Source organism: Scomber scombrus, chromosome 4, assembly GCF_963691925.1.
Source record: "Scomber scombrus chromosome 4, fScoSco1.1, whole genome shotgun sequence".
Classification (NCBI taxonomy): domain Eukaryota; kingdom Metazoa; phylum Chordata; class Actinopteri; order Scombriformes; family Scombridae; genus Scomber; species Scomber scombrus.
In genome coordinates this window covers 11947978-11972078 of record NC_084973.1, presented here as the reverse complement: position 1 = coordinate 11972078, position 24101 = coordinate 11947978, and the positions used below count along the sequence as shown (strand labels likewise).

General features: G+C 40.0%; 3 protein-coding genes across 3 annotated transcripts in view; 1 reads left to right on the top strand and 2 right to left on the bottom strand.

Moving 5' to 3' along the window:
* Positions 1 to 989, bottom strand: part of cemip2 (cell migration inducing hyaluronidase 2) — a 29200-nt gene extending 28211 nt beyond the window's left edge. The window contains exon 1 of the mRNA XM_062418276.1: positions 806 to 989. The gene's annotated coding sequence lies outside the window, so the exon portion shown is untranslated. The remainder of the gene's footprint in view (positions 1 to 805) is intronic.
* A 1962-nt stretch (positions 990 to 2951) lies between these two features.
* abhd17b (abhydrolase domain containing 17B, depalmitoylase) lies at positions 2952 to 18417 on the bottom strand. Its single transcript, XM_062418275.1, has 4 exons — positions 17959 to 18417; positions 15518 to 15994; positions 6532 to 6711; positions 2952 to 5612 (listed from the first exon to the last, which is right to left on the bottom strand). The coding sequence occupies exons 2-4, from the start codon at positions 15982 to 15984 to the stop codon at positions 5393 to 5395; spliced, it is 867 nt and encodes a 288-aa protein (XP_062274259.1). The 5' UTR covers positions 15985 to 15994; positions 17959 to 18417; the 3' UTR covers positions 2952 to 5392.
* Positions 18418 to 18889: 472 nt separating this feature from the next.
* Positions 18890 to 21773, top strand: c4h9orf85 (chromosome 4 C9orf85 homolog). Its single transcript, XM_062418274.1, has 4 exons — positions 18890 to 19063; positions 19248 to 19354; positions 20135 to 20248; positions 20773 to 21773. Exons 1-4 carry the CDS (start codon positions 18962 to 18964, stop codon positions 21023 to 21025), a joined length of 576 nt encoding a protein of 191 aa, XP_062274258.1. The 5' UTR covers positions 18890 to 18961; the 3' UTR covers positions 21026 to 21773.
* The last annotated feature ends 2328 nt before the right edge of the window (positions 21774 to 24101 follow it).

Genomic DNA, 24101 nt, shown 5'->3' with positions numbered 1-24101 from the left:
CAAATTATACTGAAGAACATTTAATAAAAGTCTGATAGTAATCAGTGTTGAGTACTGAGTGAAGTTTACGCTGCCTGGTTTTCATTTATGCCATTAGTTATGGTATTATAGCTCAGTTGAAAACATTAAAGAGTCATCAAAAAGTAATCAAATGCAATAAGTTACATTACCTTGATGAAGTAAAATAGTTACACAATTTATTGCATTTAAACAGGTTAACTACTCATCTTAAACCTATTACATTTCAATCTCCCAACACTGGCAGTAGCGTGGTGAGTCAGTTACCCCACATTAATGTATACTGAGGTTAAACAGTGGTTAAAAGTTGGGAAAATGTCACAGTTTATGATGATTTATTGGCTTGTTTTGGCCACAGTGACTCCTTCCACACGATAAAGAAACACTTCAGAGGTAGTCCATAAGAGAAATGTCACCACAGAAGAGGAACCTAAGGGATAATGATATAAGATGACTACGCACAACTGATAACTGTATAATAATTCTAGGTAAACCACACTCTTTTTGGTTGAGTCGGCTAGCGTTAAAGTTACATTTCTGTACTTTTTGACAACTCACAAGTTATAGATGGGACACGTAGTTAGTTAGTTAGTTAGTTAGTTAGCAACAGACTGAAAACAACTTTTACACACCAGCTTGGGGCACAGAAACAACAAAACAAATTCTGCCTTTTTATTTTTACTTCCATATAAAACTTCCATATAAAACCTAGTGATAAACCTTTCCTCGTATTACCTCCAGCGGTTGACAGACAGACAGACACAGACACAATGTAAACGGAACGTACCGTCGGTGAGACTGTCCTGCTCCTCTCCCGCTCTGTCCATCCGCTCTCTGCCGAGCCGTGAAAACGCTAACTCGGTGCCGGTGAGACGAATGAATAATTTCTCACCCTCGCAGTTTGCTTTCCGTGCCCCTTTATTATATACCTGTTCTTCACATGGTGTTTTTGTCTGTTGCGGATGGGCTGTCGTCCGTCCGTCGGTCAGCCCCTCCAGTCCCACCGAGAGAGAAGCAGGCGCGGCTTGGGAGAGAGGAAGTGATGATGCGTTCACAGGCTGTCGGAAAACAATTGTAAATGAGGAAGAGCGAGATATGTGTACCCAAAAGTAGTGAAGAACACAAGATGCTGCTGCTGCTGCTGCTGCTGCTGCTGCTGCTGCTGCTGCTGCTGCTGCTGCTGCTGCTGCTGCTGCTGCTGCTGCTGCTGCTGCTGCTGCTGCTGCTGCTGCTGCTGCTGCTGCTGCTGCTGATGATGATGATGATGATGATGATGATGATGATTGTTATTATTATTATTATTATTATTATTATTATTATTACCTGGGCGTTACCAGGGTTACCTCCTAATTACCTCCTAATTCATCCCTCCACCCACCCCCACACCCCAAAAATAAAGTTAATAAAGACATATTTATATGTAGTTAAAATGTTCACTTACAATTTCTGTAATCTCATTTCCAGACAATAAGGTTTATTAATGTCTTTGGTTGGCCTTGTGGTTAAATTTAAATACAGTATAATCCCGAGGACATTAGCACTAATAGTATTATTGATAACATTATAGATCTGTTGATGCATTATATATAAATAAATTCTGTTGAGGTATACACAGCATGACTGGGTCAATAATATATTCCAACAAAAGCTAAACATGAGATGTGGTGACTGTGGTGAGGTAGTCTGTTAGTATTATGAGAATGGAACCAACTCCAATAATAACACTATAGTCCTCTGTTGTCAGAAGAGTCATTAGAGTATGCTGTTGTATATTGATGATTCCCTGTCCACACATAAAGTCAGAACTAATGTAATTATCTGTAATGAACAGGACAGGCTTTATGTGTGGTGGATGGACCATAACAGAAATGGCACTGTAATTTTGCTGCTGAAGCACAAACCAGTGCTATGTGGCCTGTGTGTTTTCTATTACCAATCGGCTCTGAAGGTGTGACAAGCCCCCTCTAAATATGAGATTTAATAGAAGGAAACAGGGGTTTCCGGGGAGTTACTGAACGTCTCACCAGGACCACTTCAGCAGTAGGGATTGAGGGAGGGGCTTAAATCTGAGTCACACTGCCGCCTGCTGGTATGAAAGAGAAGATTGGGTGCAGGCAACAGAACCTTTACCTTAATACTGAGAAATTAGCAAAATCTTTTTTCATTGGCTGAAGAGTTAATATTATAGTTTAAATATTAAATACACGTAACATAAAAAACCCTCTGTATCATATAAATCACTAACGTGACTTTTGCGTCTTTCATTTTAGTTGCAGTCTCACCACAGGATTTTTTCCCCCACATCCTTTATCGTAACCTCTGTGATCTCCCACTTGGCTCCTCATCTTATATGGTTACTGTCCCTGAGCCCAGGCAGCAGGGCTGACCTCTTGAGCCACAGCAGTATATCGAGTTATCATTCTTCCCTCTCAGTGGGGTCTGATTTGAAATATCTTCAGTTTGACCTGAGGAAGTACCCTACTGTGTACCTCCAAGCCAGAAAAACACACTGTGTAAAATACACTTAATTGTATGCTTGTGGTAGTTCTAGTAGTTATAGAATTCCAGTAGTTTAAGCGTTAAAGCTCAGGACAGAAGAATTGTGTTTTTGGCAGTAAATATCAACCTACTTTGCTGTAATGCATCAGAATCCGAGCTCTGCCAATACATAAGCACACTTTTGTCCCAGGGTAATGAGCTTTCCCTCATCACAATAAGAGTCAGTACCCATCATGCCTGGAGAGCACTCCATTATTCTCTATTGTTCAGTCTTAATCACATGTAAGAGCAAGTGATTCCTCGTTGTCATGGCACAAGATGATCCATCTTCATCCATAATACAAACTGAAAATTAAGCAGCATAACAAAACCTATCCCCCCCAAAAAAAAAGTTCAGTCACAAATTGGGTTGCTTCTCAAATACTATTTTTATTTTTCTCTATTGACATTTGAATTACTATAATTAATATTGTTATTACATATAAGTTCCTTCTGTATTGAAATATGCTGTACAAAAAAATCTAATCAAATCAGAGATGACATTAGTCAAGGTGACCGTGGCAAAGGTCGTCTGAAAAGCCAAAACGATGCTCTACCTTGGTCTAACAGTTGTCATATCAAGAGTTAAAGAACTACAGTTCAGAGATGATGAAAAAAGTTTGTGAGAGACAAAAAAAATGACATCATATCCAGTACAAATAGTATTTACAAAGTGACAATGAAAGAAAGCACAACATAGTTTTTAAGACAGAAATGAGTTGTGAAAAAAAACTTTTTTTTCTCCTCATGACAAAATACAATCAGCTGACAAACAACAGTTACCAGTCCTAGCTGATCTTGGTCAGTCTGACAAACGAACATAGCTTCCTCTCAACCTGTAAGTTATCACACATGAAGGTTTACAGTAGCACCTGTTGGCTTGTTGGTCAATTATCACATAACATCATTTGACCCCATTTGTGAACACAGGCTCAAGCGCAATACAGGTATTTAAAATACCTAGAGCAAAAATAATTCATTGAGATTTACTATGTAATTCTGTGTCTTTATATTGGCCAGAAATATAAGAGATAAGCCATATGTGGCATGCAGTAGCACTTAGCTTTTCAGGGCTCTGATAGAAACTTAATGGAGTCATCAGTACAATAAATGCAGCTGGCTAATGCTTTGTGTTGCCTCACTCAGCATTAAAGGGCAAACCAACAAACAACAATGGATCCTGAAATACCATGCAGACAGAAAGATAAAGTTAAGACAAAAACAGAAGAAAAACATTCTGTCGGGGATGGAGGCCTTTAAAAGCTGAGCCATGTATGCTAACATAACCCATTGTCCTGGTGTCCATTCATTCTCAGCTCAAATATACTAAAGAAAACAAAGATGTTTTTCAATAACTCAAAATAAAATGTTTATTTTTTTAAACTTACTGAACTAAAAAAAACATTAACACGGACTGCGTTTATCATGTTCACTGTTCAGTCGTGATTGGCATTAGTGGTATAAGTCTTGATCAGAGCACAAACAGTAGTTACATTTTTATCATAAAAAAAAGATACATCGAGAAAGATCTAATCCAGGTACATAAACAAGATCTGTAATAATAACTATAGTAAATTATTTAACTCGATATCTTCAGACCCAAAAGACAGATATAACACTGTCAAAACTGGGCTTCTTAATAGTTATTATTTCAAGGCGAACATTTTCAGAGTTGGGTCTGATATTTTGTCCATAAAACTGTTCAAGAATTTATGGGAGTTTGCTTGAAAACATCAAGTTCATAGATAACAGCATAGTGATACTGATCTTAAAGTGACCACAGTTTAAGGTAAACTCAGAAGTAAGAACTGTGGAAATGTTTTCTGTGGCAACACACTAAATTTCTCAACGATACACAGCCTCAGCCTTTTAACTGGCTACATGAGCTGCTGACTGAGGCCCATCTTGCATCACATTCCTGCACATTGTAACATCATATTGTACCACTCTAAGACTAAACAAAGAAGTAAAGACTGAATACATCTGACAAAGGCTCGGAGATGTTTCTGTATGTTAACTGTATAAAGTACACTTCTTTTTGAGTCTCTGTAATATATTATACTAAACATTTGGCAACACTGGCACAGCTAGAAAATAGGTCAGTTTGTCTTGTACAGTTCTTCAGTGACAGCTGATACGTGCAAATATAATGTATAATATATAAAAATATAATAAACAATAACAAAAAAATAAATTGATGGTGACTGCAGTGTGTAGGACCAAACCTGACCTCAAAGTCAGATGGAGTTCAGTTAGATTGGAGAGAATCTGGTCCACTTGGGTCCAGTCCAGATTAGAACAAGGCTGTTTCACTGAACCTCAAAAGCCTCATCGGCCACTAAGAGGTCCCCGTTAAGAATCATGGACCATGTCCTTCTTAAAAGGCAGCAAAAACATGACACATACACACTGACATAATCTCTCATACACAGGTTGTACACATGGTATGGTGTCTACGTACTCTTGCATTCACACACTGCAGCAATGTGCAACATGATTAAAAAAAAAAAAGAAGAAAATCTAATAGCAAAAACAAAACAAATGGGTTTCCAAAAGATGGGTGTTTGTTTTTTTAAGTTCACAGCTGCAGCATGTGGAGTGGACGGTACTGACAGGCTCTGGGCCTGAGTGAGCTGGAGTTCCAAGGGGGGGAGAGGTGATAATGGAGAGAATCCCGCCACCAAAACTTCAGTAATACACAGACATACTACTTCTACTTGCATCACTTCATGAAAAAGATCGAAAACTGTACCACCTGTCCTTTATCCACCCTCTCCTAACATATCAATGCTTTCTTCTCTTCCTCCCTCTCCACCCCTTTTTACCCCCAACTCCTCTATAAGTTTACCAGCTCATGTGCAACAAACTGTTTAAGTCTCTCCAGGTACTGTCCATAGAGCTCCACGTCATTGTGTCCGGCCCCCTCCACCCAGAGTGGCTCCACGGGGCGTTGGCAACGTTCGTACAGAGCCAGGCCATGAGAGAAGTCGATGACCTCGTCTTCTGTACCGTGGATCACCAGCACCGGTGACGTCACCTTTGAAATCTTGTCAATGCTTTAGAGAAAAGAAAGAAAGGGTGAGTTATGTAGGTAAATACATGAAGACAAAGGAGGAAAAGTAGTGGCGCTTTTCCACTACACAGTTTCAGCACGACTCGCCTCGGCTCGCCTCGACTCGGCACGGTTCCTTTTCCATTACAAAAAAGTACCTACTCAACGTGGGCGGGGTCGTCATAGCACGGCTCCGCGAAACTGCCGTGACTTCGTTTTATACGCGACACAAAACACATAAACAATGGAGAACATTGAGGCAGTGGTGTACTTGCTGCTGTATGTGGCTTTCTGTCACACACAAAGCAAGAAAATTGAGCCGTATGGCTGTAACTATGGTTGTAACGCTGCTGCCGGTATTTAAAAATGCCGGGTTTGATTCTTGTGTGGGACGGCTCATGACTCTTCCAGCGACAACTACCAATCAGCGGCCAGCATTGTGTCGACGTCACATTTTAGTACCGGCTTGGCTCGCTTGGAACCTCACCAGAGCAGGTACTAAAAAAGGACCAGGTACCAGGTACTTTCCATAGTGGAAACGCAAAAAGAACCGAGGCGAGTCGTGCTGGAACGGTGTAGTGGAAAAGCGCCATATATGACTGCAATTTTAAACCCCACCAATTGAAATTCACCAGGAACTCCACTAGAGGGAGCTATTGATTTTTTTTTTTTAAGCTGTGTCTCAAGTAAAAACTCATGAATTGATTTGGCACCTACATTAATGATGCAATTTTTCATGCTTTTGTATGTGTATGTTTTTTTCTTGATTCAGGTGCATTCATACATTGCTGTATTTAAAAAGGCATGTGTACTACATGTGTTTATTATCAGTGCAGGAAGGCTGGGTGCCTTTCAGTGGTTGCAATATGTGATACATTTAGCTCGGCCTTCACACGTGCCATCTGTCTGTACAGTCCACTCACTTTGGGAAGGCGTCAAAGCAGTAGGTCTTTTTGGTGTCAGGGAAGGCCACTCTCATGCCAGAGGTGAGCGGGGAGTGGAGGACAACTGCAGCACTCTCATAGCGAGAAGCCAGGTCCACCGAGGGCACAGTGCCAATGCTCTGGCCGTAGACGATCACGTTCTCTGGCCGAATGCCATACCTAAGGGAGGGAAATGGAATATGTGAATATCACACTTCTGGTGATCAGGAACAGGGTGTTCACGCTACTAGTAGCCACAAATATTTGGATGATTTGTGTGTGTGCTCTAACAGACACTAGCAGGCACAAAGTTTGGCCTTTTGATAACGATAAAAAGCAGCTGTCGAAATTGAAAGTGGAAAGGTTAAAATGTGATTTTCTTGACGTGTTTTTCATATGAATAGGACAAACCAGCTGTTTGGTTTAATCCTAATTCTCCAGGTAATATCAGCTTTTTACCCAAAAACATTGTACTACACTCACACTGCCAATTAGTCTCTCATTTCCTCTACATGCTTCTCCATAAGCAAACACACACCTGTGTGCTATCTGAGACATCAGATGAAGTGTTGTGCGGCAATGACTCAGTGATTGTGCGGCTTCCTGAAACAAGCACAAAGATGTGATACGGGCTAGGTTCTTGCTTTTCAAAGCAGTCTAACAGAAGACCCCCACTGTAGTCCTGTGACTCCAAAGGGAGGAGGGGAGCAAGGGAAAAATGAGAAGAAACAGAGCAAAAGAGACACTGATACTGCACTGAGAGTGTGGGAGAAATGGAGAGAGAGGAATCAAAAGGGAAGAAAATTCCACAGCTGATTATAGAGAACGTGACCCACTCTAGCAAGCAGCTAGTCAGCTGACGACCTGAAACCTAGTCTGAGAACACTGCATCACTGTCTGTACCCTTGCACTGCTGGATCGTCCATAGTTAACAGCTATAACTGGCCTGACAAAATCTCTGTACACTCCATTATTAAAATTAGGAACATTACGGTCTCTGCCACAGCAGTGTTATAATATACAGTAATGAACAATACATGAGCACACAGAGTCTGACACCTCCCTACTGCATTGAGATGGTTTATTGTAATAACGAACAACACACACAACCTTTGCTGAGATACACCCTGCAGTAATGTAGGCATGCTGCCATAAAGGGCAATAGACTTAACATGAACGCAGGCATATCGGCTTCAGACGGAGCATGGCAATGTACACAGATAGTCTCGCTGGCAGACTGTCATTAGCAGGAATATAAGAACTGTTTACTGTTAGTGTGTCAGCTGGCCTTCACAGAGTATAAATAGGGGTGAAAATACTGGCACGGCATGGGAAAGTGTTCCTGCCAACTTCTAGGTGATGTCATGTTAACAGCAACATTAACTCTCAAGGTTGGCTTCATATAATACACACAATTCATGAGCTGAAAGCTTATCTCCATAAAGTAGCTGTTGAAGGGAGATAAAGAACAGAGAAGCTGAGGCCAGAAGAAAGTTTCAAAAGGGTCACTGTCAATTCTGGTGTGGCATAACAGTTTAGAAAAACTCCCCAAAAACATTTTATTTGCAAATTTAAAAAAAAACTAATTTCAAAAGCTGCAATAAAAAAGCCTGATTGATGTAAATGCAGAATTCATTTCAGCCCAGTTCAGTCTTTAGATCCTCAAAAGCATCTAGAAAAAGGGTAGAGAGAGGTGAACACCCTACATTTCAACAATAATCCATTTCCCTGAAGATGAGTAGATTATTTCAATCCTACTTTTATATGTTTTTGGCTTCAGGAGGTTTAGTGAAGTGAAGTGTGGATATCAACGTTTAAAAGACGGAAACAGCAACATGTGAGTGAGGTGCTGACTGAGTTAAAGAACAGTCGACTTTCAATAAAATCCATCTGACCTTCCACTGCTGGGAGCAATGAACTCTGCTGAGAGGAAGACAGACAAGGAAAAGAACAAGTAAAGCAGTCTGAGAGATGACTGAAAATGTGTTGATTTATATTTCATAGATATTCAATATTAATTTCTCCCAGGAGAGATGAAAGCTTGGTGAGGGGGCTGTTTGGTCGTTTGCTTTCCTTTTACTGCTCACAGGCAGCATTTGATCATTATACATTCGGAGGGTTTAATTTGATCAACAGAGCGCTGTAATGCCTCTAGCTGTCACCTGCTAACAAAAGTCAAAGGTTTGAACTCTTGATCCCACAGACAGTCACATGTTTACTGTTATGAACATTTTTTTCAGTGTGGCCATTGAGTGTAACGTTATCGGTTATCAACTTTAACTCATGCTTATCTAGTCAATGTTCTTTGCCATATCAGGCCACTAAAGCCCGACCAATCCTTACACACATAAACACTTGGACGTCACAACAATGTGAAGCCTATGCAGGGAGAGTAAATTGAAACCATTTGACGGACTGATCCATCAGGTGACTGGATATTAGGTGGTGAGAGCAGCGAAGCTTTCCCCACACTCACTTTGGCACGCCTGTTTTACAACACGCAACTGCTGTTGTTATCCAGAGCGACTGGGCGAGTGCGAGTGTTTAGCTCGAGGGCACACATAGATACTCGATGAATAATCCCAGGCTTGAACTTGTGCCCTTCCACTTACGGCAACTTTACTCTAAGCACTAACTCGCCGTGTTCTCTTGGCACCTTTTTCCTCACACATCCAGGGAAAGCCACGCAAAGAGGAGGACAACTCTACAGCTGCACTACGAGCAAACCCATCTACACACAAGATGCACCCCCAGCCCCTCACCCTCCATGGACCAGCTACCACAAGCCTACAATTTGCTCCATTGCATCTCAGCTTGAATCGACCTCACTGAACCATTGCCAGCCATGCTCCGTGGTTACACCCCTCCCCCAAAACCTTCATCAATGTACTCTCCTGACACAAATCCAATCTATTATGCATCACATCCTCCCTCGTCCCCCTATTCTGTCTCTCGCTCCTCTTGGCTGCCCACCTCTTGCTCCCTGAAGACCAAAAATATTCGCATCCCATAGCGCTTGCTATGACTAAATAGATATTTTAGGATATCCTGAACATATGTACGGGAATTTTTCACAGATTAGTGTGCCATCTGCACTACAGCGGGGGATCCTGAAGTGAAGCCTTCAGCGCACTGTTATTCTGCTTAGAGCCATTTCACTCATTTCTCTCTGTCCTGTCTATTACGATTTGAAGATAAATAAGACTCTGTTTGTTACTGAATGCTTAAACACATTTTAAAGAGCGAGTAAGTGTGAATTTAATATTAAGGTACAAGAAGTATATAATCTGTAAGTGTCAGTACTGAGCTCTGTTCCTGTTGTTCTGTGCTAAAGAGGACAGTCAGGTGAGCGATCGCACTCCACCCAACAGACACTGCAGCCTTTATCCACAGGCTCAATCAGTCAAACTGCCACTGACATTTCCAGTAAAGTACACAGTTCATATAGAAGAAGATTGATTGTCCACGTTTGAGATAATTTCTCCTCATTATTGAACATTGGAGATGAAGGATGGCATCTTGATTTGGATCAATGAGGATTGAACAGGATGTGAGTTTTACCCTTTCGTTTTTACTAGCCACAGTGTGGCAAGACCTCGGCCTGGAAGCTCATTGGAAATCAGTTGCTAGGCTACCGCTCAATATTAGACTAGCAGGATTGACTGCTGGCCCGCCTCCATCTCAGAGGGCAAAGCAAATGATACGGTGCCAATCTGTTGAAGAATAACACACACCTGACATCTCCCCCTGTTAGTATGTGCAATTCGTAGTACCATATGCTGACTCACAATTAGTGAATCATCTGACTCACCCCCTGCTCAGGTGGAGGGAGTGCCTCATCCGCCGTGACTGAACAAAAGCACACAGGAGGAGAGTGTGTGTGTGTGTGTGTGTGTGTGTGTGTGTGTCTGCCTGAACAGCTCTGGTTAAATTGTCAGCAAACAGGTGGTTGCCTGCTGTCATATGACTGTGGAGTAACGTGAAAGCAACCTACACAACAAGTGGGTCAACGCTCAAGAGTGGGTGAAATTGATGACTGCTGAATCAGACAACAGAAGCAGAAAAAAGACTGGATCTGGTGTGCTCAAAATGTCAAATAATCAGAAAGAAAAATAGAGAGAGACAGAGACAGCAGTACAAGCACAGAGAGAGAGAGAGAGAGATGAGGGCAACTCTCTTCTTCAGGCTGTGCGTCTGATCTAACATGAGAGACTCGCATGAGGGATGTAGGCTGCCGACTAATTCGAGGCCATGCAGAGAGGCCTTTTGATGTGATAAATACAATCTAGTTGATTCATGTTCATCTAGGTCAAAAGGCTGCTCCCTCTATCACACAGACAGTCAATTAAAAATTTGGCACAGACAGCTGAGTTAAGAAGGCAGATAATATATGATACGAGGGACTTTATTTTTACTAAGCTGTGTAGGCTACGAACTAAAGGATTAAACAAAAAGAAGTCGTGTGGAAAGAAGCTAAATATTAGAGTTAATGAGATTTCTTTTACATTTTCTGTTAATAAATCCTTTGAACTCGTTATACCTTTTCAAAATGTTGTCAATTATCCCTCAATGGTTGATGAAACATCCTTAATAACTGCTATCATTTCATTTTCTTTGTGTGAGGAGTTGTAGCACATGTCGAGTACAAAACTCAGAACTTGTTGAGTTGATATTATCTCAGGTGTTTGGAGGTTTTAGCAGCGTATCATCAACTAAACAAGACGGATGAGTGGTCAAACATAAGAAGTTATTGTTGACAGCAGGGATATTAACATGGTATATAATGGAGAGTAAGATGAAGAGGCACAGACATGGCAAACAAAGGAAAGAGAGACTGTTACTGGTGATTGACGTATCCCAACCACAAATTTTACATTTACATTCATCATTTGATTAGACCAAAATAAATCATGCAAAATGGACTTTGAGAACAAACTCATGTTCCTAGTTTTTATCATTTTCTTTTTTTGGGTTCGAGTAGGATAAATAAAATGTCCAGAGAAGGATGTTCCTGTGCCTAGCCCCATCATCTCGATACTGCCTTGAGTGCCATAAAAGCACATCATTACATAATGTTTCTGCAAGTCCTTTTTCCACCCCTATGACAGTCTGTCTATTTTATGGCGTCTTACATCTCCAAATGCATGGTTTTCTGTAGAGTTACAGTCTAACAAGCAGTTTTCTTTTGGGATCCCCTTTCACTATTATTGAGACAGACATGTAAAGAGTAAACTTCACCGCAGGCTGAGATTCAGACTTGAATCACACATAAATTGACTTTGCAGAGATGAATAATATAGAGAAACCCTGCCTCAGTATGTCATGACCTGATCCTGAACATTAAGACTGATAGATGTCTGTACACATAACAAGGCATCGCAGAGAAATAACAACATATTTACTGTGACAGCCAGAGGGAACTCAGTCTAACTCTGCTGAGGGGCCATTAACCATGAAACTAGAAGGCACGGGACATACATCATGCACAGAAGTTGAGGCGTCTTCAATATCAAGGCATTTCCTGGTTCCTGGAATCGCCTCATCTGATCATTAATCTACAAAGTCATATAAGGCAGAGCCTGTGACTAATGTAGGGCCGATACCTGCTCTGCTCTTTAATAAACAGCTGATTAACATCAACAGAAGTATAAGTGCTTGTTGTAGCTACTATAAACACAAGGGTTTCCGTTTTAAAGGTTTAGTTGACCTAGGCAAATTAGGTCGTGTCAATACGCAGCTGGACTATGATCTTAGTGCTGCTATTCATATTTCACTTATCCAGACTAATAAGAACTAAAACACAGAGGGAGATAAGATGTCAGTCGGGGGAGCTCGTCTCTAACACTCAATGCAAAAATGTATCAAGACTGTATGCCTGAGTGAACATTAAAAACAGCTGACAGTTGGGTTTTGCATTTGCCGTAACAATCACCTGCCCCACAAACACGAATCACTGAGCATAATTTGATAAAGCGTACATCTGCTCTGCTCAGATTAAATGAGATTTCAACACTCATTTTCTATGCTTGTGGTCACGATTATGTGGGCACGGGAGAGTCCTTGGTGTATCTAAAGTTTAAAAAAAAAAAAAAAGTAGGCTGGGACAGTAGAATTAAAAAAAAAAAAAAAAAAGGAGGAAATATCAAGAGCAGAACACAGCAGCCAAACACACACACTGGCTTTTGAGAGAAGTGTGTTGACATGTAAAAAGAAAAAGAAAAAAGGAGAAGTGTTTCATACTGTCCTGAAGGCCTGTCATATGCTTTGGTCTGTTGTCCTTTCAGATCCAACAACTAACTGACTGAAGCTTTGACAAAACTGTTTGTGTGGCAGCATGGTAGTGAAGAATACATTAAAAACACTTTAAGATTTAAACATGTAAGCAAAGGAATGCGCTGGTAGCTCCTACACACAAACACATGTAATCCATGTCTGGCCACAGGAAAAGCAGGTTCTTCTTCACAGCAGTGGCCTATTTCCTGTATGCAGAACCTTTATGATCAAGAGTTTCCTGTTTAACTTGCCAGTTTCCTTATTTAAAGAAGACCACTTGGTTTATCCTATAAACTGGAAATGGTACGGACACAGTGGGCCCACCAATGTTCTCTATCAAACACTATTAAATCTCTTGCATTTACCACAGAGAGAGCATACACCCACATCAGCGCTGACACAGTAGGAGCACTCCACACACTACAAGCCTACTTCTCTTTGTGATTGATTCACTGTGCTTTGGCTCTTCCTGTCCAGCCTTTTTAGTTTTCCTTCAGCAGATATCGCCCCTCTCCCCCTCGCCTCTTTTCATTCGTTTGTTTGTCTTCCAGCAGGAAATATACAAAATCAACCAGGCCTGCTAGATGAACTTTTATTTTCCCCTCATCCACATAAACAAAAAGGCACAAACATGATGGACACAGTAGTTTCTCAAAACAAATACTGTGTAAAAATGTAATGCACTAAAAGTGAGGATGCTTTCTAACATAATGAATTAAATGTATCCATTTTTTCTTTTTTAAACAACAACAAGGTTCATGGCAAGTAAGTGGTTTAAGCATCTTGGATCATTTTCCACAGTTCTTCAATGGATTTGGGCTCATTACGAGCTGCTTTTCATGTAATCCCAGGCAGACTTGATGTTGAGATCAGGGGGGCATATAATGTATTGCAGGACCCCTTATTATTCTTATCGCTGTGTGAGTCTGGCTGTGTGTTTGGTGTCGTTGTCATGCTGCAGAATACATTTTGGATGCCTCCCTGATGACACTACATCGTGGGTAAGAATCTAAAAAGTGCCTTTGCACAGTGCTGTATGTGAATGTATTAAAGGTTTGTGGTACCCCACTACAGAGGCCCCTCTGGCAAACCAGAAATAAAATTAGAAGGAGGCAAGAGTTACAAAGGACAATAGAAGGAGATGACGAGATTGTGGAAGTCAATACAGCAGAGGTTGTGATACATGTATGGAAGGAAGTGAGGGAGATAGGGTTGGACAGACTAGTGAACATTTCTTCTTAGTCAACATTTATTTTCAAAGTAGCAACATCTATCCGTCCATACTGTTTTCTAGTCAGACTTTTTTGTATCATGGAACAAGAAAAAGAGTTTACTGAAAGTCTTTTTTTTATTTAAATGACATGAATTAAAATAAATTCAACAGCACATTCCTTTAGACAGTGTGCAATGTCTAATCACTGACAAATGTGCTTGTTTCATTGTCATTACATTCCCATAATACAGACTAATGCTGACACCACCAAACTGAAGCTCTTAATAGCTAATAGCTAATAAACTAAATACTGCAGTGATTTGACGGTTTATCAGCTCATAAATCACAGACATCGATTGCCAATCAGCAGAAGTTGAATACTGGTCGATAAATATATCCGTAAACTGATATTCAGTCTATTCATAGCCTGTAGAGCAATGATATTCAGCGGAGCACCCACTCACGCCTACGTATGTTCGGCCAGCACAGTCCTAGAAACAACGCTCCCTGTTAACGCCCACAGGAACATCATGTCTTGCCTACTAAACTACCATTCTTCGTCATATCATATCCACCCATGATTTTAAATCAGATCCAATCTATTCATGCCTCCACCCAGCTCCTTCTGTTCACTCTTCATATGGTCTTCTTACTCTCACTCTAACTTTTCTTGTTTCTTTGCGTCTCTGATTTACGTTCACCTACGTTGCTGCCTTTTCTGCATTCCAACAGTCAAATCAGAGCGGTTTCTTCTGACGTTGTTTCACATCTGCTTTTATTTCAGCTGTCCCCATTTAATTCAGCACAAAGTGAGACGCCCTCATAGCTGTAGACATGCACAGCTTGAAAAAACAAGTAGGCTTGCCCGTTGTTTTTATTCATAACATCATCTCTGGCTACCAATGCAAAACTGTCAACCAGAATGATACAAACAGAGAGTTGCTATCAATATGAATCTTTACTCACTGTTTATACAGCTGATAGCTTAATTTTTGGCTTATAAGATGTACGGAGAAAAATACAACACGCTAAGTTAACCTGCTACCCTGCGTAACTACTGACATTATTGTAACACATTGTTCGAGAAGGTTTTCACAACTTTTATTTCACCCATCTGTGTTGTGTTGCTTCTGCTTCCCCAAGAGCTCTGGATTTTAACAATTGACTGCATAAAAACTAAAATCCTGCAATGTATTTGATGTCCTTAATTCAGTTCATCAATCTTCGTCTTTTTTCAAGCCTGAACTAAATTACTATTGACATTTTATTTTACTTCAAGTATTTCTGCTGTCCTTAAGTGCCTCACAGAGGGGAACTACACTTATGAGGCTCATATCTCCACTCCAATATAAATCAATATTATAGTGTATGTGCTTTTCAGTTACTCGAATATCAGTGCATGTATCACCACTGATCAATCACTCCATCCTTCCTCTATAGTCTTTGGCAACATCTGTGTACAAGCTCTCTTATCTCCCCTCCATCCATCCATCATCTTACCGTGACCGGAGTGCCTGCCAGGCAGCGTCAACATCAGCGTAAAGGTTCTTCTCTGATGGCTTCCCAGAACTGGCCCCGTAACCCGAGTAGTCGTAGGAGAAGACGTTGCAGTTGATCCGTGAACCCAGGCCAATGTAAAAGCTGCTCATCTGGCCCAAGTCCACTGCGTTTCCGTGGGAGAACAATAGTGTGTAACGGGCGCTGGGTGAGCAGCGGACAAACATGCAGGCAATCCGGTTCCCTCTCGAGGTGCGTGTCATGAAACACTCGATGGCGTCCTTCTCGCGGGCCGAGTACTGCCAGTCGGCACGATCTGAGAGGTGCAGCGTCCATCGGCCGCCGCTTTCGTCACACATGAGGCTGTAGGTGGGCTCGGGGGGCAGGAAGGCCAGCTTGGAGGCTATCTTGCTGGGGCACGGTGGACAGCAGAACAGGCAACATAGCTCGCTGAGGGACAAGTGGTTCATCCTTAAAACGCTGTGACAAGAGAGCGAGAATTGTTAAAACAGAAACATAAATACATGTCATAAATGTAGATATTGCCTTTGAGAGCTAAGAGTAAGAGAAAGAACAGAAATGACCTTTTCAAAGAAGAGCATCTGGGCTCTCTAAAACAAATAAAACACAAATTTGCCACAGCAGGCTGAAAACACCACAAGAGCAGATTTGTGGCACAGCACTCTTGAATGATGCTCTCCCTAAGCACACCAACACTTGTCTTTGTAAAGTAAAAAACAAGGGGGTTTTCTGGGACTGCGGACAAAATCCAGGCTGCTGTCTTTTGTAAAAGCACTTTCAATTCCCCTCTCTACAACACATGGCCCTGTCCAGCCAGGATTATAAAAACGATATATAGCCCTGACCCTGATGAATGTTTGTTCTCCGTCTGCCTCAAGGCTTCACAACCACTCGGACAGTATTGACTTAAAAGGGTTTCCCTCTACTACCTTGGTCTGGACCCCCACCTAAGGCTACCCTTTAGATATTCCAGGTGTCTTTAGATTGAAGCAGCCAGTACTAAAGTTGTCAACACCAAAACTGATGGGTCAACATGATAAAATGTCCTCCAGGAATATAATAATTCATTGTCATTCATCATATTGTCAGCACTTTTTTCTTTGGCAGCCACTTTGTAATGTGACCTGGCGTAAGTACACATGCCTTTTTGAATAGGGAGAAAGGGATCATTGTGTCATATTACAACAATATGCTGTAGACTATATTTCCCACTGTCATACATCCATGCAAAGCACCTTTTCGCAATCACTAATCTGCTGAAGCTCGGACAAGTTTCATGGGATCTGCAGCTCATTTTAAATCCTTCCACAGACTCTTGATTAGATTGAGGGGCTGGACTTGGCCACTCCAGGACTGTTTGAAGGCATTCTTTGCAGGATTGGTTTAATGTTAGAGAGTTGTTGTCCCAGATTTGCTTTTTTCTCTCTATACCTGCATTTTACACTCTAAAAGCTTTCTGGGTGCTGCTGCAGAAAAGCATTGTAACAGCATGGGGCTGCCATAAAGTGGGATGTTTGGCTTATACCTGAAAGCAAAATGTTCAGTCTCATTAGACTATAGAGCTGTTTTCCACTTTCACATGCATTACACTAATCCAACTATCACGTGAGTTTTGTCCAACGCTGGTTTTCTCCTTTACTAATGATAACTGTTGCCTGGCTCTGATCTTATCTATAAAACTGTTAACTCTGAAGGAGACACAGGGTTGCCACAGACCTCCTGGTAGCCTCCCTTCCCAATAATCATGCACATTTTTAACTACCTTTAGCAGACTTACAGCTGCCTCCATCTTTCCATTGTCCATACTTTGATAGATATTCAGAGCCTTAAAAATGTTCTTGTGTATCAATCCCCTGAGTGGTATTTTTCAACTTTATAATGGATTTTTATAGAGTGGTCCATTATGTTTATGATAGGTGAAATAAACTGCCAGAACAGCTTTTAAACTAACACAGATATAATAAACTACTTGTCACATCTTGATTAGACACAGGTGATTTCAGTTCAGCTTAATTACCTGTATGCCACTTATGTAATTAACTGGGTGTACCTGAAATGACTAAGGGTGGCTGCTTTTTATAGTCACTTGTAATCTATGAATACTACTTCAGCAGGGTGCTGTCGTATCCCAGAGAGCAACAAAATACATGCATTTGCTTCCATATTCCCCAAATAGTCTGTAATCTCCCAGCCAGGGAGAAAGAATGGTGCCACGCATAGATTTACTATAAAATGGTGGTGAAGTCTGCTGTTTATTTAGTGAGATCATATTGATTCAGAGCTAGTTTGTTAGGGTTTCATTTTCAGTGGCTGGACTGTTTTTTGCTTAGTGTATTGAGCTAATTAGCCAGCAATACTCAACATCAGAGTATGCTTCTTTTTTATTAATGAAAACAGAGCGGAAAACAGTTGTGAAACATTACCTGGATGGTGACTGGACGTTTGTTTTGGGTTTTTTTTCTATTTTGAGGCGACAGTATTGGCCAACGTCGCCGTAGTTGTCTTCTCACCAAGCCAACTAACTTATCTCCTTCTCGACGCCAGGAGATTCACAAGGTTATCCTCGGCCAGATTATCTTCTGTTCCGTGTGCTCTTCCTTGGCGATGCCACTTTGAGTGTGTGTATCCTTCTTGGCAGCACAGCTGTGAGTTACTATAAGGCTAACCGCTTCGTCCTCCGGGTCCAGACAGCTCCTCAAACTGTCGTTTCGTTTTCCTCCGCTCGGTTTTCTCAGCATATGGTCCTGAATAATAACGAGGTGGACTCATTCAAAACGTTTAAATCTATATAGCAACATGGATACATTTGATAAAGGTCTAAAATAAAATAAATTCTCGTCTCACGTCCGTGTTGGCTTACCAATAGCGATCACAGCGGTTTCTTTCTGTCTTTGAAACATCACCGCTTTCGTTGTGAAAATATCACTCTGCTTGTTATCTCTGCTTCTGCGGAAGGACAAGCGGTGATTGGCCGCTCTACGGACCAATAGCAAAGAAGCTGCTAAAACGAGCCAGCCAATCGTACAGCGACTGTATATTAATGGGCGGTCCCTGTCAAAAGCGAATTATAATGCTGGCTTTGATTGACGTATAGGGCAACCAATCATAGATTACTATTTCATGACAGCGATCCAATAGGCGCCGATCAAGGTGAGCGTTGACGTAATTGACAAATATTTTATCTAACGTATTTGTTCATGTAAAGCAGTGTGCATATTACGTGATTTTTAGCAAAATTATTAGAAACGTTTTTATTATTACTAAGTGTTTTTATTTTAATTACTTTAACCACCTTTGAGAAAAGCGGAAGGTGTATGTTTTGACCTCAATGACGTGGCATCTCTTTCCGGCTTACACGCTTCATCTGGCATGGTTGTTCGTGTTTTCTACTTGTGTAACATGTGTAACTAGAAATTAGTAAATAAGATGAGTTCACAGAAAGGAAATGTATCACGGTCGCGACAGCAGAAGCATCAAAACACCTTCGCCTACAGAAACGACAAGTACGGAGCGACTGTGCAAGTAAAGGTGCGTAAACTCACTGGATGTGATGTGGCAGTTTGTTGAGGCACACAGCTCAACTAAGCGACACAGTAACGTTGAATTATATATTTCACACACTTAATAGTGAGCTTTTTTTCTGTCCGTAGCCATCCTGCCACAACATGTTTTATGTATCATCATGTATCTGCTCATGTGATCTCAATTGTAGAAGGCAAAGTCGAAGATCCACGATGGTCTCTGTCAACGCTGCAAAGAAGTGCTCGAATGGAGAGTCAAGTACAACAAATACAAGACACTAACACAGCCTAAAAAATGGTGAGTACACCAGCGTTAATATTAATTAGTTAATTGCATCTACAGTTTCATTTCTGGTCATATTTTGATAACATATCAATATCATGATATGAGACTAGATATCGTCTTAGATTTTGAATATTTTATTATCGTGATATGGCATAAGTGTGTGTGTGTGTGTGTGTGTGTGTGTGTGTGTGTGTGTGTGTGTGTGTGTGTGTAAACATTTTGTAGAAGCACCAATAGTTGTGTATAATATTGTCGAAATATAGATATTTAGGTATATGGTCATACAAAATGATGTTGTCTATATCCCCACTCATTAGATCTGTAACAGTAAAGAAGAAAGTAATTGCTGCTAAACTTACTGGCAAATAATAATCAAAGCAAAATCACTGTAGATTATAATTATGCTAATAAACTAGTATATTCATTCATTTAAGCAAGATACACGTTCACAACAGCCGTTATTTTCTTCTGTTCCCTTTTATATCATCATACACTTATTACATTAAGCTGCTCATCAGGTATAATACATTGGAAATGTTAAATTGTAGTTTGAAAATGCAAAAGAGAAGCAACCTTTGACTAAAAGAAGCCAGTTGAAATTTAAACCAGACTCATGGATGAATTACGCTGCCACATACTGTACCAGTCAAACGTTTGGACACATGGCCTCATTCAAGTGAATGGGAAGTTGCCTGAACAATCTTTTTCTGTGAGTCTTTCTCAAACGACAAAGGGATGCCTGTTTGTAGTTTGTTTCAGGTATGCAAACTGATGTGTGCTTTCTTATTTCAGCGTCAAGTGTTTTCAGAAGAGTGTGAAGGATGCATATCACATCATATGTAAGCCCTGTGCTCTTCAGCTTGACGTCTGCTGCAAGTGTGGGAAGAAGGAGGACATTGTTATTCCGTAAGTGCTGCTGTATCATTTAAAAATGGATGTGTGCATATTAATGTTGAGTCATTTTGTTGTTCTCATCTTGCATACATTTTCATATTTTCTGCTTACTGCTTCCGAAATATGTCTCTGCTTAGTGTGGCCATTCTGGTCTTCTTATTGTTTATGAATTAAATAATTGGTTCTTGTGTTGATTTGCTTGAGGCTGGGTGGAAATATTTTTAATTATGAGGTTAATAGAAAAAAAGATTGACATTTTTCTGACTGACCAGTACACACAGGTGATTTTATGGCAAGTCTGCCATCTTGTGGACATTAGACACATTAGAATTTTAAAAAAATAAATAAAAAATTTGACCAGATCAATTGGCAGCATTTTACTTTCAGTCTTTACATCTAGATTTAATTCCTCTCTCACATATTGTATCCCATCCATCATTTACTTTATCTGCTTGCTGACAAGATGACAGAACATAATAAGTATAAAATAGACAGCAGGTGACACCAATTCATGTTGTTTTTATGTCACTGCACAGAGTTAACTCACATCTGGATAAGACAGAGAACGAAGAGGATGAAGAACAGAAAAAGAAAGGTTGCAGACGAGGAAAGAAGGACGCAGATGACATGGACAGTGATGACGATTATGATGTTGATGACTGTAGTGACTTCGGAGACGATGATGAAGATGATGTTGAAGACTTTCACAGTGACTCAGGACCAAAGAAGACACAGAAGAACAAGTCTGCCGCACTTCCAGATGTCTCCCAAGTTAACATTAAAGCCTAAAGACAGAGAAAAAGTGCCAGGTGAACTTGTTTTTACATACTGTATACACAGAAGAAGTTTTCATATCTACAGTATGTGGTTTGTGGTGTGACCATTCTCAAATGAACTAAAGCAAATGAACAGTGTTGCTGGTTTGTTGCATAACCTGAACTATAAATTAATGTCAACATCAGTTGAGAAGATAAAAGATCCCAGATGATTCAGAAAGCTTATGAATGATTGTACATTTATTTGAGATGGTGTGCATTAAAAGACCTGCAAAATGAGATGAATAGGCTGTATAATATACCATACATTCTCCAGCCTGTTTACAAGCAGTACCAGGTAGATACATATATATTCAGTATTTGAAAGTACTATAATAAAAACCTTCACACTGTTTTTTACTCTGAAGACAGTTGTGTCAAAACATTTGTTTGTATCAACTGTTAATGGCTGCATAAATCGGTGTGCTCCAGTATTTTTTCTTTATAGTTTGCTGTCCCTGATCTGAGAAGCACCTGCATATTACTGGGAGACACACGGAGAAGCCGTTTATACATCATTTTTATTGTGGTATGACATTTCCTGATATTTAGAGTGTGTTAGAATATCAGAATATCACTGTTTTGGGCCTATCCCTCAACCAGACTTTTTTTTTTAAAAATGTATCATTGCTTCTCAATTAAGCAGGATTAAATTCACTGAAAATATCAACTGATTTTCTTTGGAATTCCCTCCTTAATATTAAAAATGGTGTGTAAATTTAGCAAGTGTGCTGTGAAGTCATTTCCAGACAATGTTCATCAAATATGGGATATGGGCTTAGTTCTGATTGTTACGGAAGCCCCAAGATTAGAAAGTTCATTGAAAATCTGCCAGCAAACCTTTTTTTTTTTTTTTTTTTTGAGGGGGTTAGGGCCGATATGTGTCGAAGTTCTCCTTTATTATTGAGCCACGCTCAACACTTCCTGCCATTCCTGTGCTGGTGTCACCCAAAATGAGTATGTGTTGTCATTCATCATGTGGTTGATACATTTAAAATATTGTTGCAATATTTCAGTCCTTACTTCCTCATCACGACATACTATGAATGGATTCATTATAGAGGTCAGTGTGTGCACTTTTATTTAGTGTCTGGTGTAACACCCACATGCCTCACATTTGAGGAAATCCCTTAAGTTTCAAACAAGTTCACTGAAATATACAGGTAACTTTGAGTCAAAATGATCCAGATACCCATTCAACCTGTTGTCTGGAGTAATAACAACAAAGACTGTTGGTGTTTGCTACATTAATGACATTGTCACACCAACAATAAACTAACATTCAGTTGTCAGTTCATTTAAGCATCCGTCTAATGCAGTCTCATACAACAGTACTGCAATAAATTGGACAATCATGAAGGTTATAGTGCTCAGTTTGTATTGGAACTGTTTAAGGGAGGTGGGAACTTGGTTGGATGCTAAATATGGAAAAATAATTGTCATGTAAAAAATAATCAGGGTGAACAAAGGAAATTAAGGAGAACTTGGTAGTTGTGTATTTTTCAGCTCTAATTTGTGGTTAGCAGACAGCTTTCAAGGTAAATTAGAGTGTTTAAAGTAATATTTTGAAAATGAAAAAAGACTGATGGAATGATGACACTATTTGTGGTGTGTGAAGATATTACCTGATTTATTAATCTACTATACTGTGCCCACAGTATCCGGCCCTAATGTTACCTTAATCCTTACATATTGTTTAGGGTAAAATTTGACCCATTTTTACATTTGACAGCTGTAAAAACACCATATGAACGTTTCTTTTAGCTGGACTTTTCCTAATGTGACCGACAATATACACAAATTCAAATAAAATGTATATTTTTTTTTTTTCATTTTTGTGCAGCTAATACACATTTTTATATGTGTGAATGTACAAATGTGACTTGTGTTTATTTATTTTTTTTAAATCAAAAATCAGCATTCAAATGTGTTCAAATGTTCTCCTGGACTATAAGATAGTGATTTTGAATGATTAATCAAACATTAATTGATGACTGAAGGGGAATTTATTAATGTGAATTGACTAATTATGAGTCAGAATATGAACAGTGTGTAAAGGTTAAGATGTGTTTGCTCCATTGTCACCAACATATGGCAAGTTATTCTCAGTGTTATTATCAATATATTACTTACCTCTGCAATGTCTCCATTATTATACAGTTATTACTAGGAGATCCCTCCATGCTTACCTTGTTATTAATGCAAAGTGATGTCAAACAGCCAATTGGGTCAAAAAGAAAAGTCTCAGAAACCATGGCAACCTATGCCAAACATGAAACCACTTCACTGACAAGGAGGAACAAGTATCAACTAAACAAGAACACCATCCAGGAATGTACCTTGTGACTGGCAGTCATCATAAGATGTGTCATATTTGAGGCAATGTTTGCGAAATTGAGGTTATTTGAAAACTCAAGTTCATTCACAAGAGGAAGTGTTCATTCATTTCGTGGAGCTCATTTTGGACATTTGTGATCTACTAAGAAAAAATGCGTAAATGAAAACAAGTGCAACAGGATGCAGACAGCAGTATTTAAATGAGGGTTGTGCATGTCTTAATGGAGAGTTTGGACGAGCAGAATGAAAGTTCTAGTGAAGAGGTTAACAAATATATTGAGTTATAGCAAAGAAATATTACTTGAAAAAAATGCTATATGGGAGAATATATGTGAACACGGGTGGAAAAAATCCGCCCTGTGCGTATTCTGTCATTATGCCACCCTCTACTCCTCATCACAGTGACAGCAGTCAATTTGTGTTTTTTTTTTTTTTTTTGCTGTAACTCAATATGTTTGTTAACCTCTTCCACTAGAACCTCTAATTCCTTGGATCCGATTTCATTTTGCGCTCGCAGGCTTTCTGCTCGTCCACAATTTACAAGATGTAAATTTGCCAAGTTGCTGCGCACTGAAGAACTCACAGTTCCACTTGAAATTGACCCTACTCATATTACTCACCATATTAGCACCTTGACTGGCACGTAATTTAGGCTAATTGGTCACTGTGATTAATTATTAAAAGGACACAGTTCAAAGGTTCACTCCCAACTG

Coding starts and splice junctions, on each gene's coding strand:
- abhd17b (XM_062418275.1), bottom strand. CDS start 15,984: ATGAACCACTTGTCCCTCAGCGAGCTATGTTGCCTGTTCTGCTGTCCA. Junction 6,712..15,517: donor TGGCAGGCACTCCGGTCACG/GTAAGATGATGG, acceptor TCCCTCCCTTAG/GTATGGCATTCGGCCAGAGA. Junction 5,613..6,531: donor TGCTTTGACGCCTTCCCAAA/GTGAGTGGACTG, acceptor TTTTCTCTAAAG/CATTGACAAGATTTCAAAGG.
- c4h9orf85 (XM_062418274.1), top strand. CDS start 18,962: ATGAGTTCACAGAAAGGAAATGTATCACGGTCGCGACAGCAGAAGCAT. Junction 19,064..19,247: donor GAGCGACTGTGCAAGTAAAG/GTGCGTAAACTC, acceptor TCTCAATTGTAG/AAGGCAAAGTCGAAGATCCA. Junction 20,249..20,772: donor AAGGAGGACATTGTTATTCC/GTAAGTGCTGCT, acceptor GTCACTGCACAG/AGTTAACTCACATCTGGATA.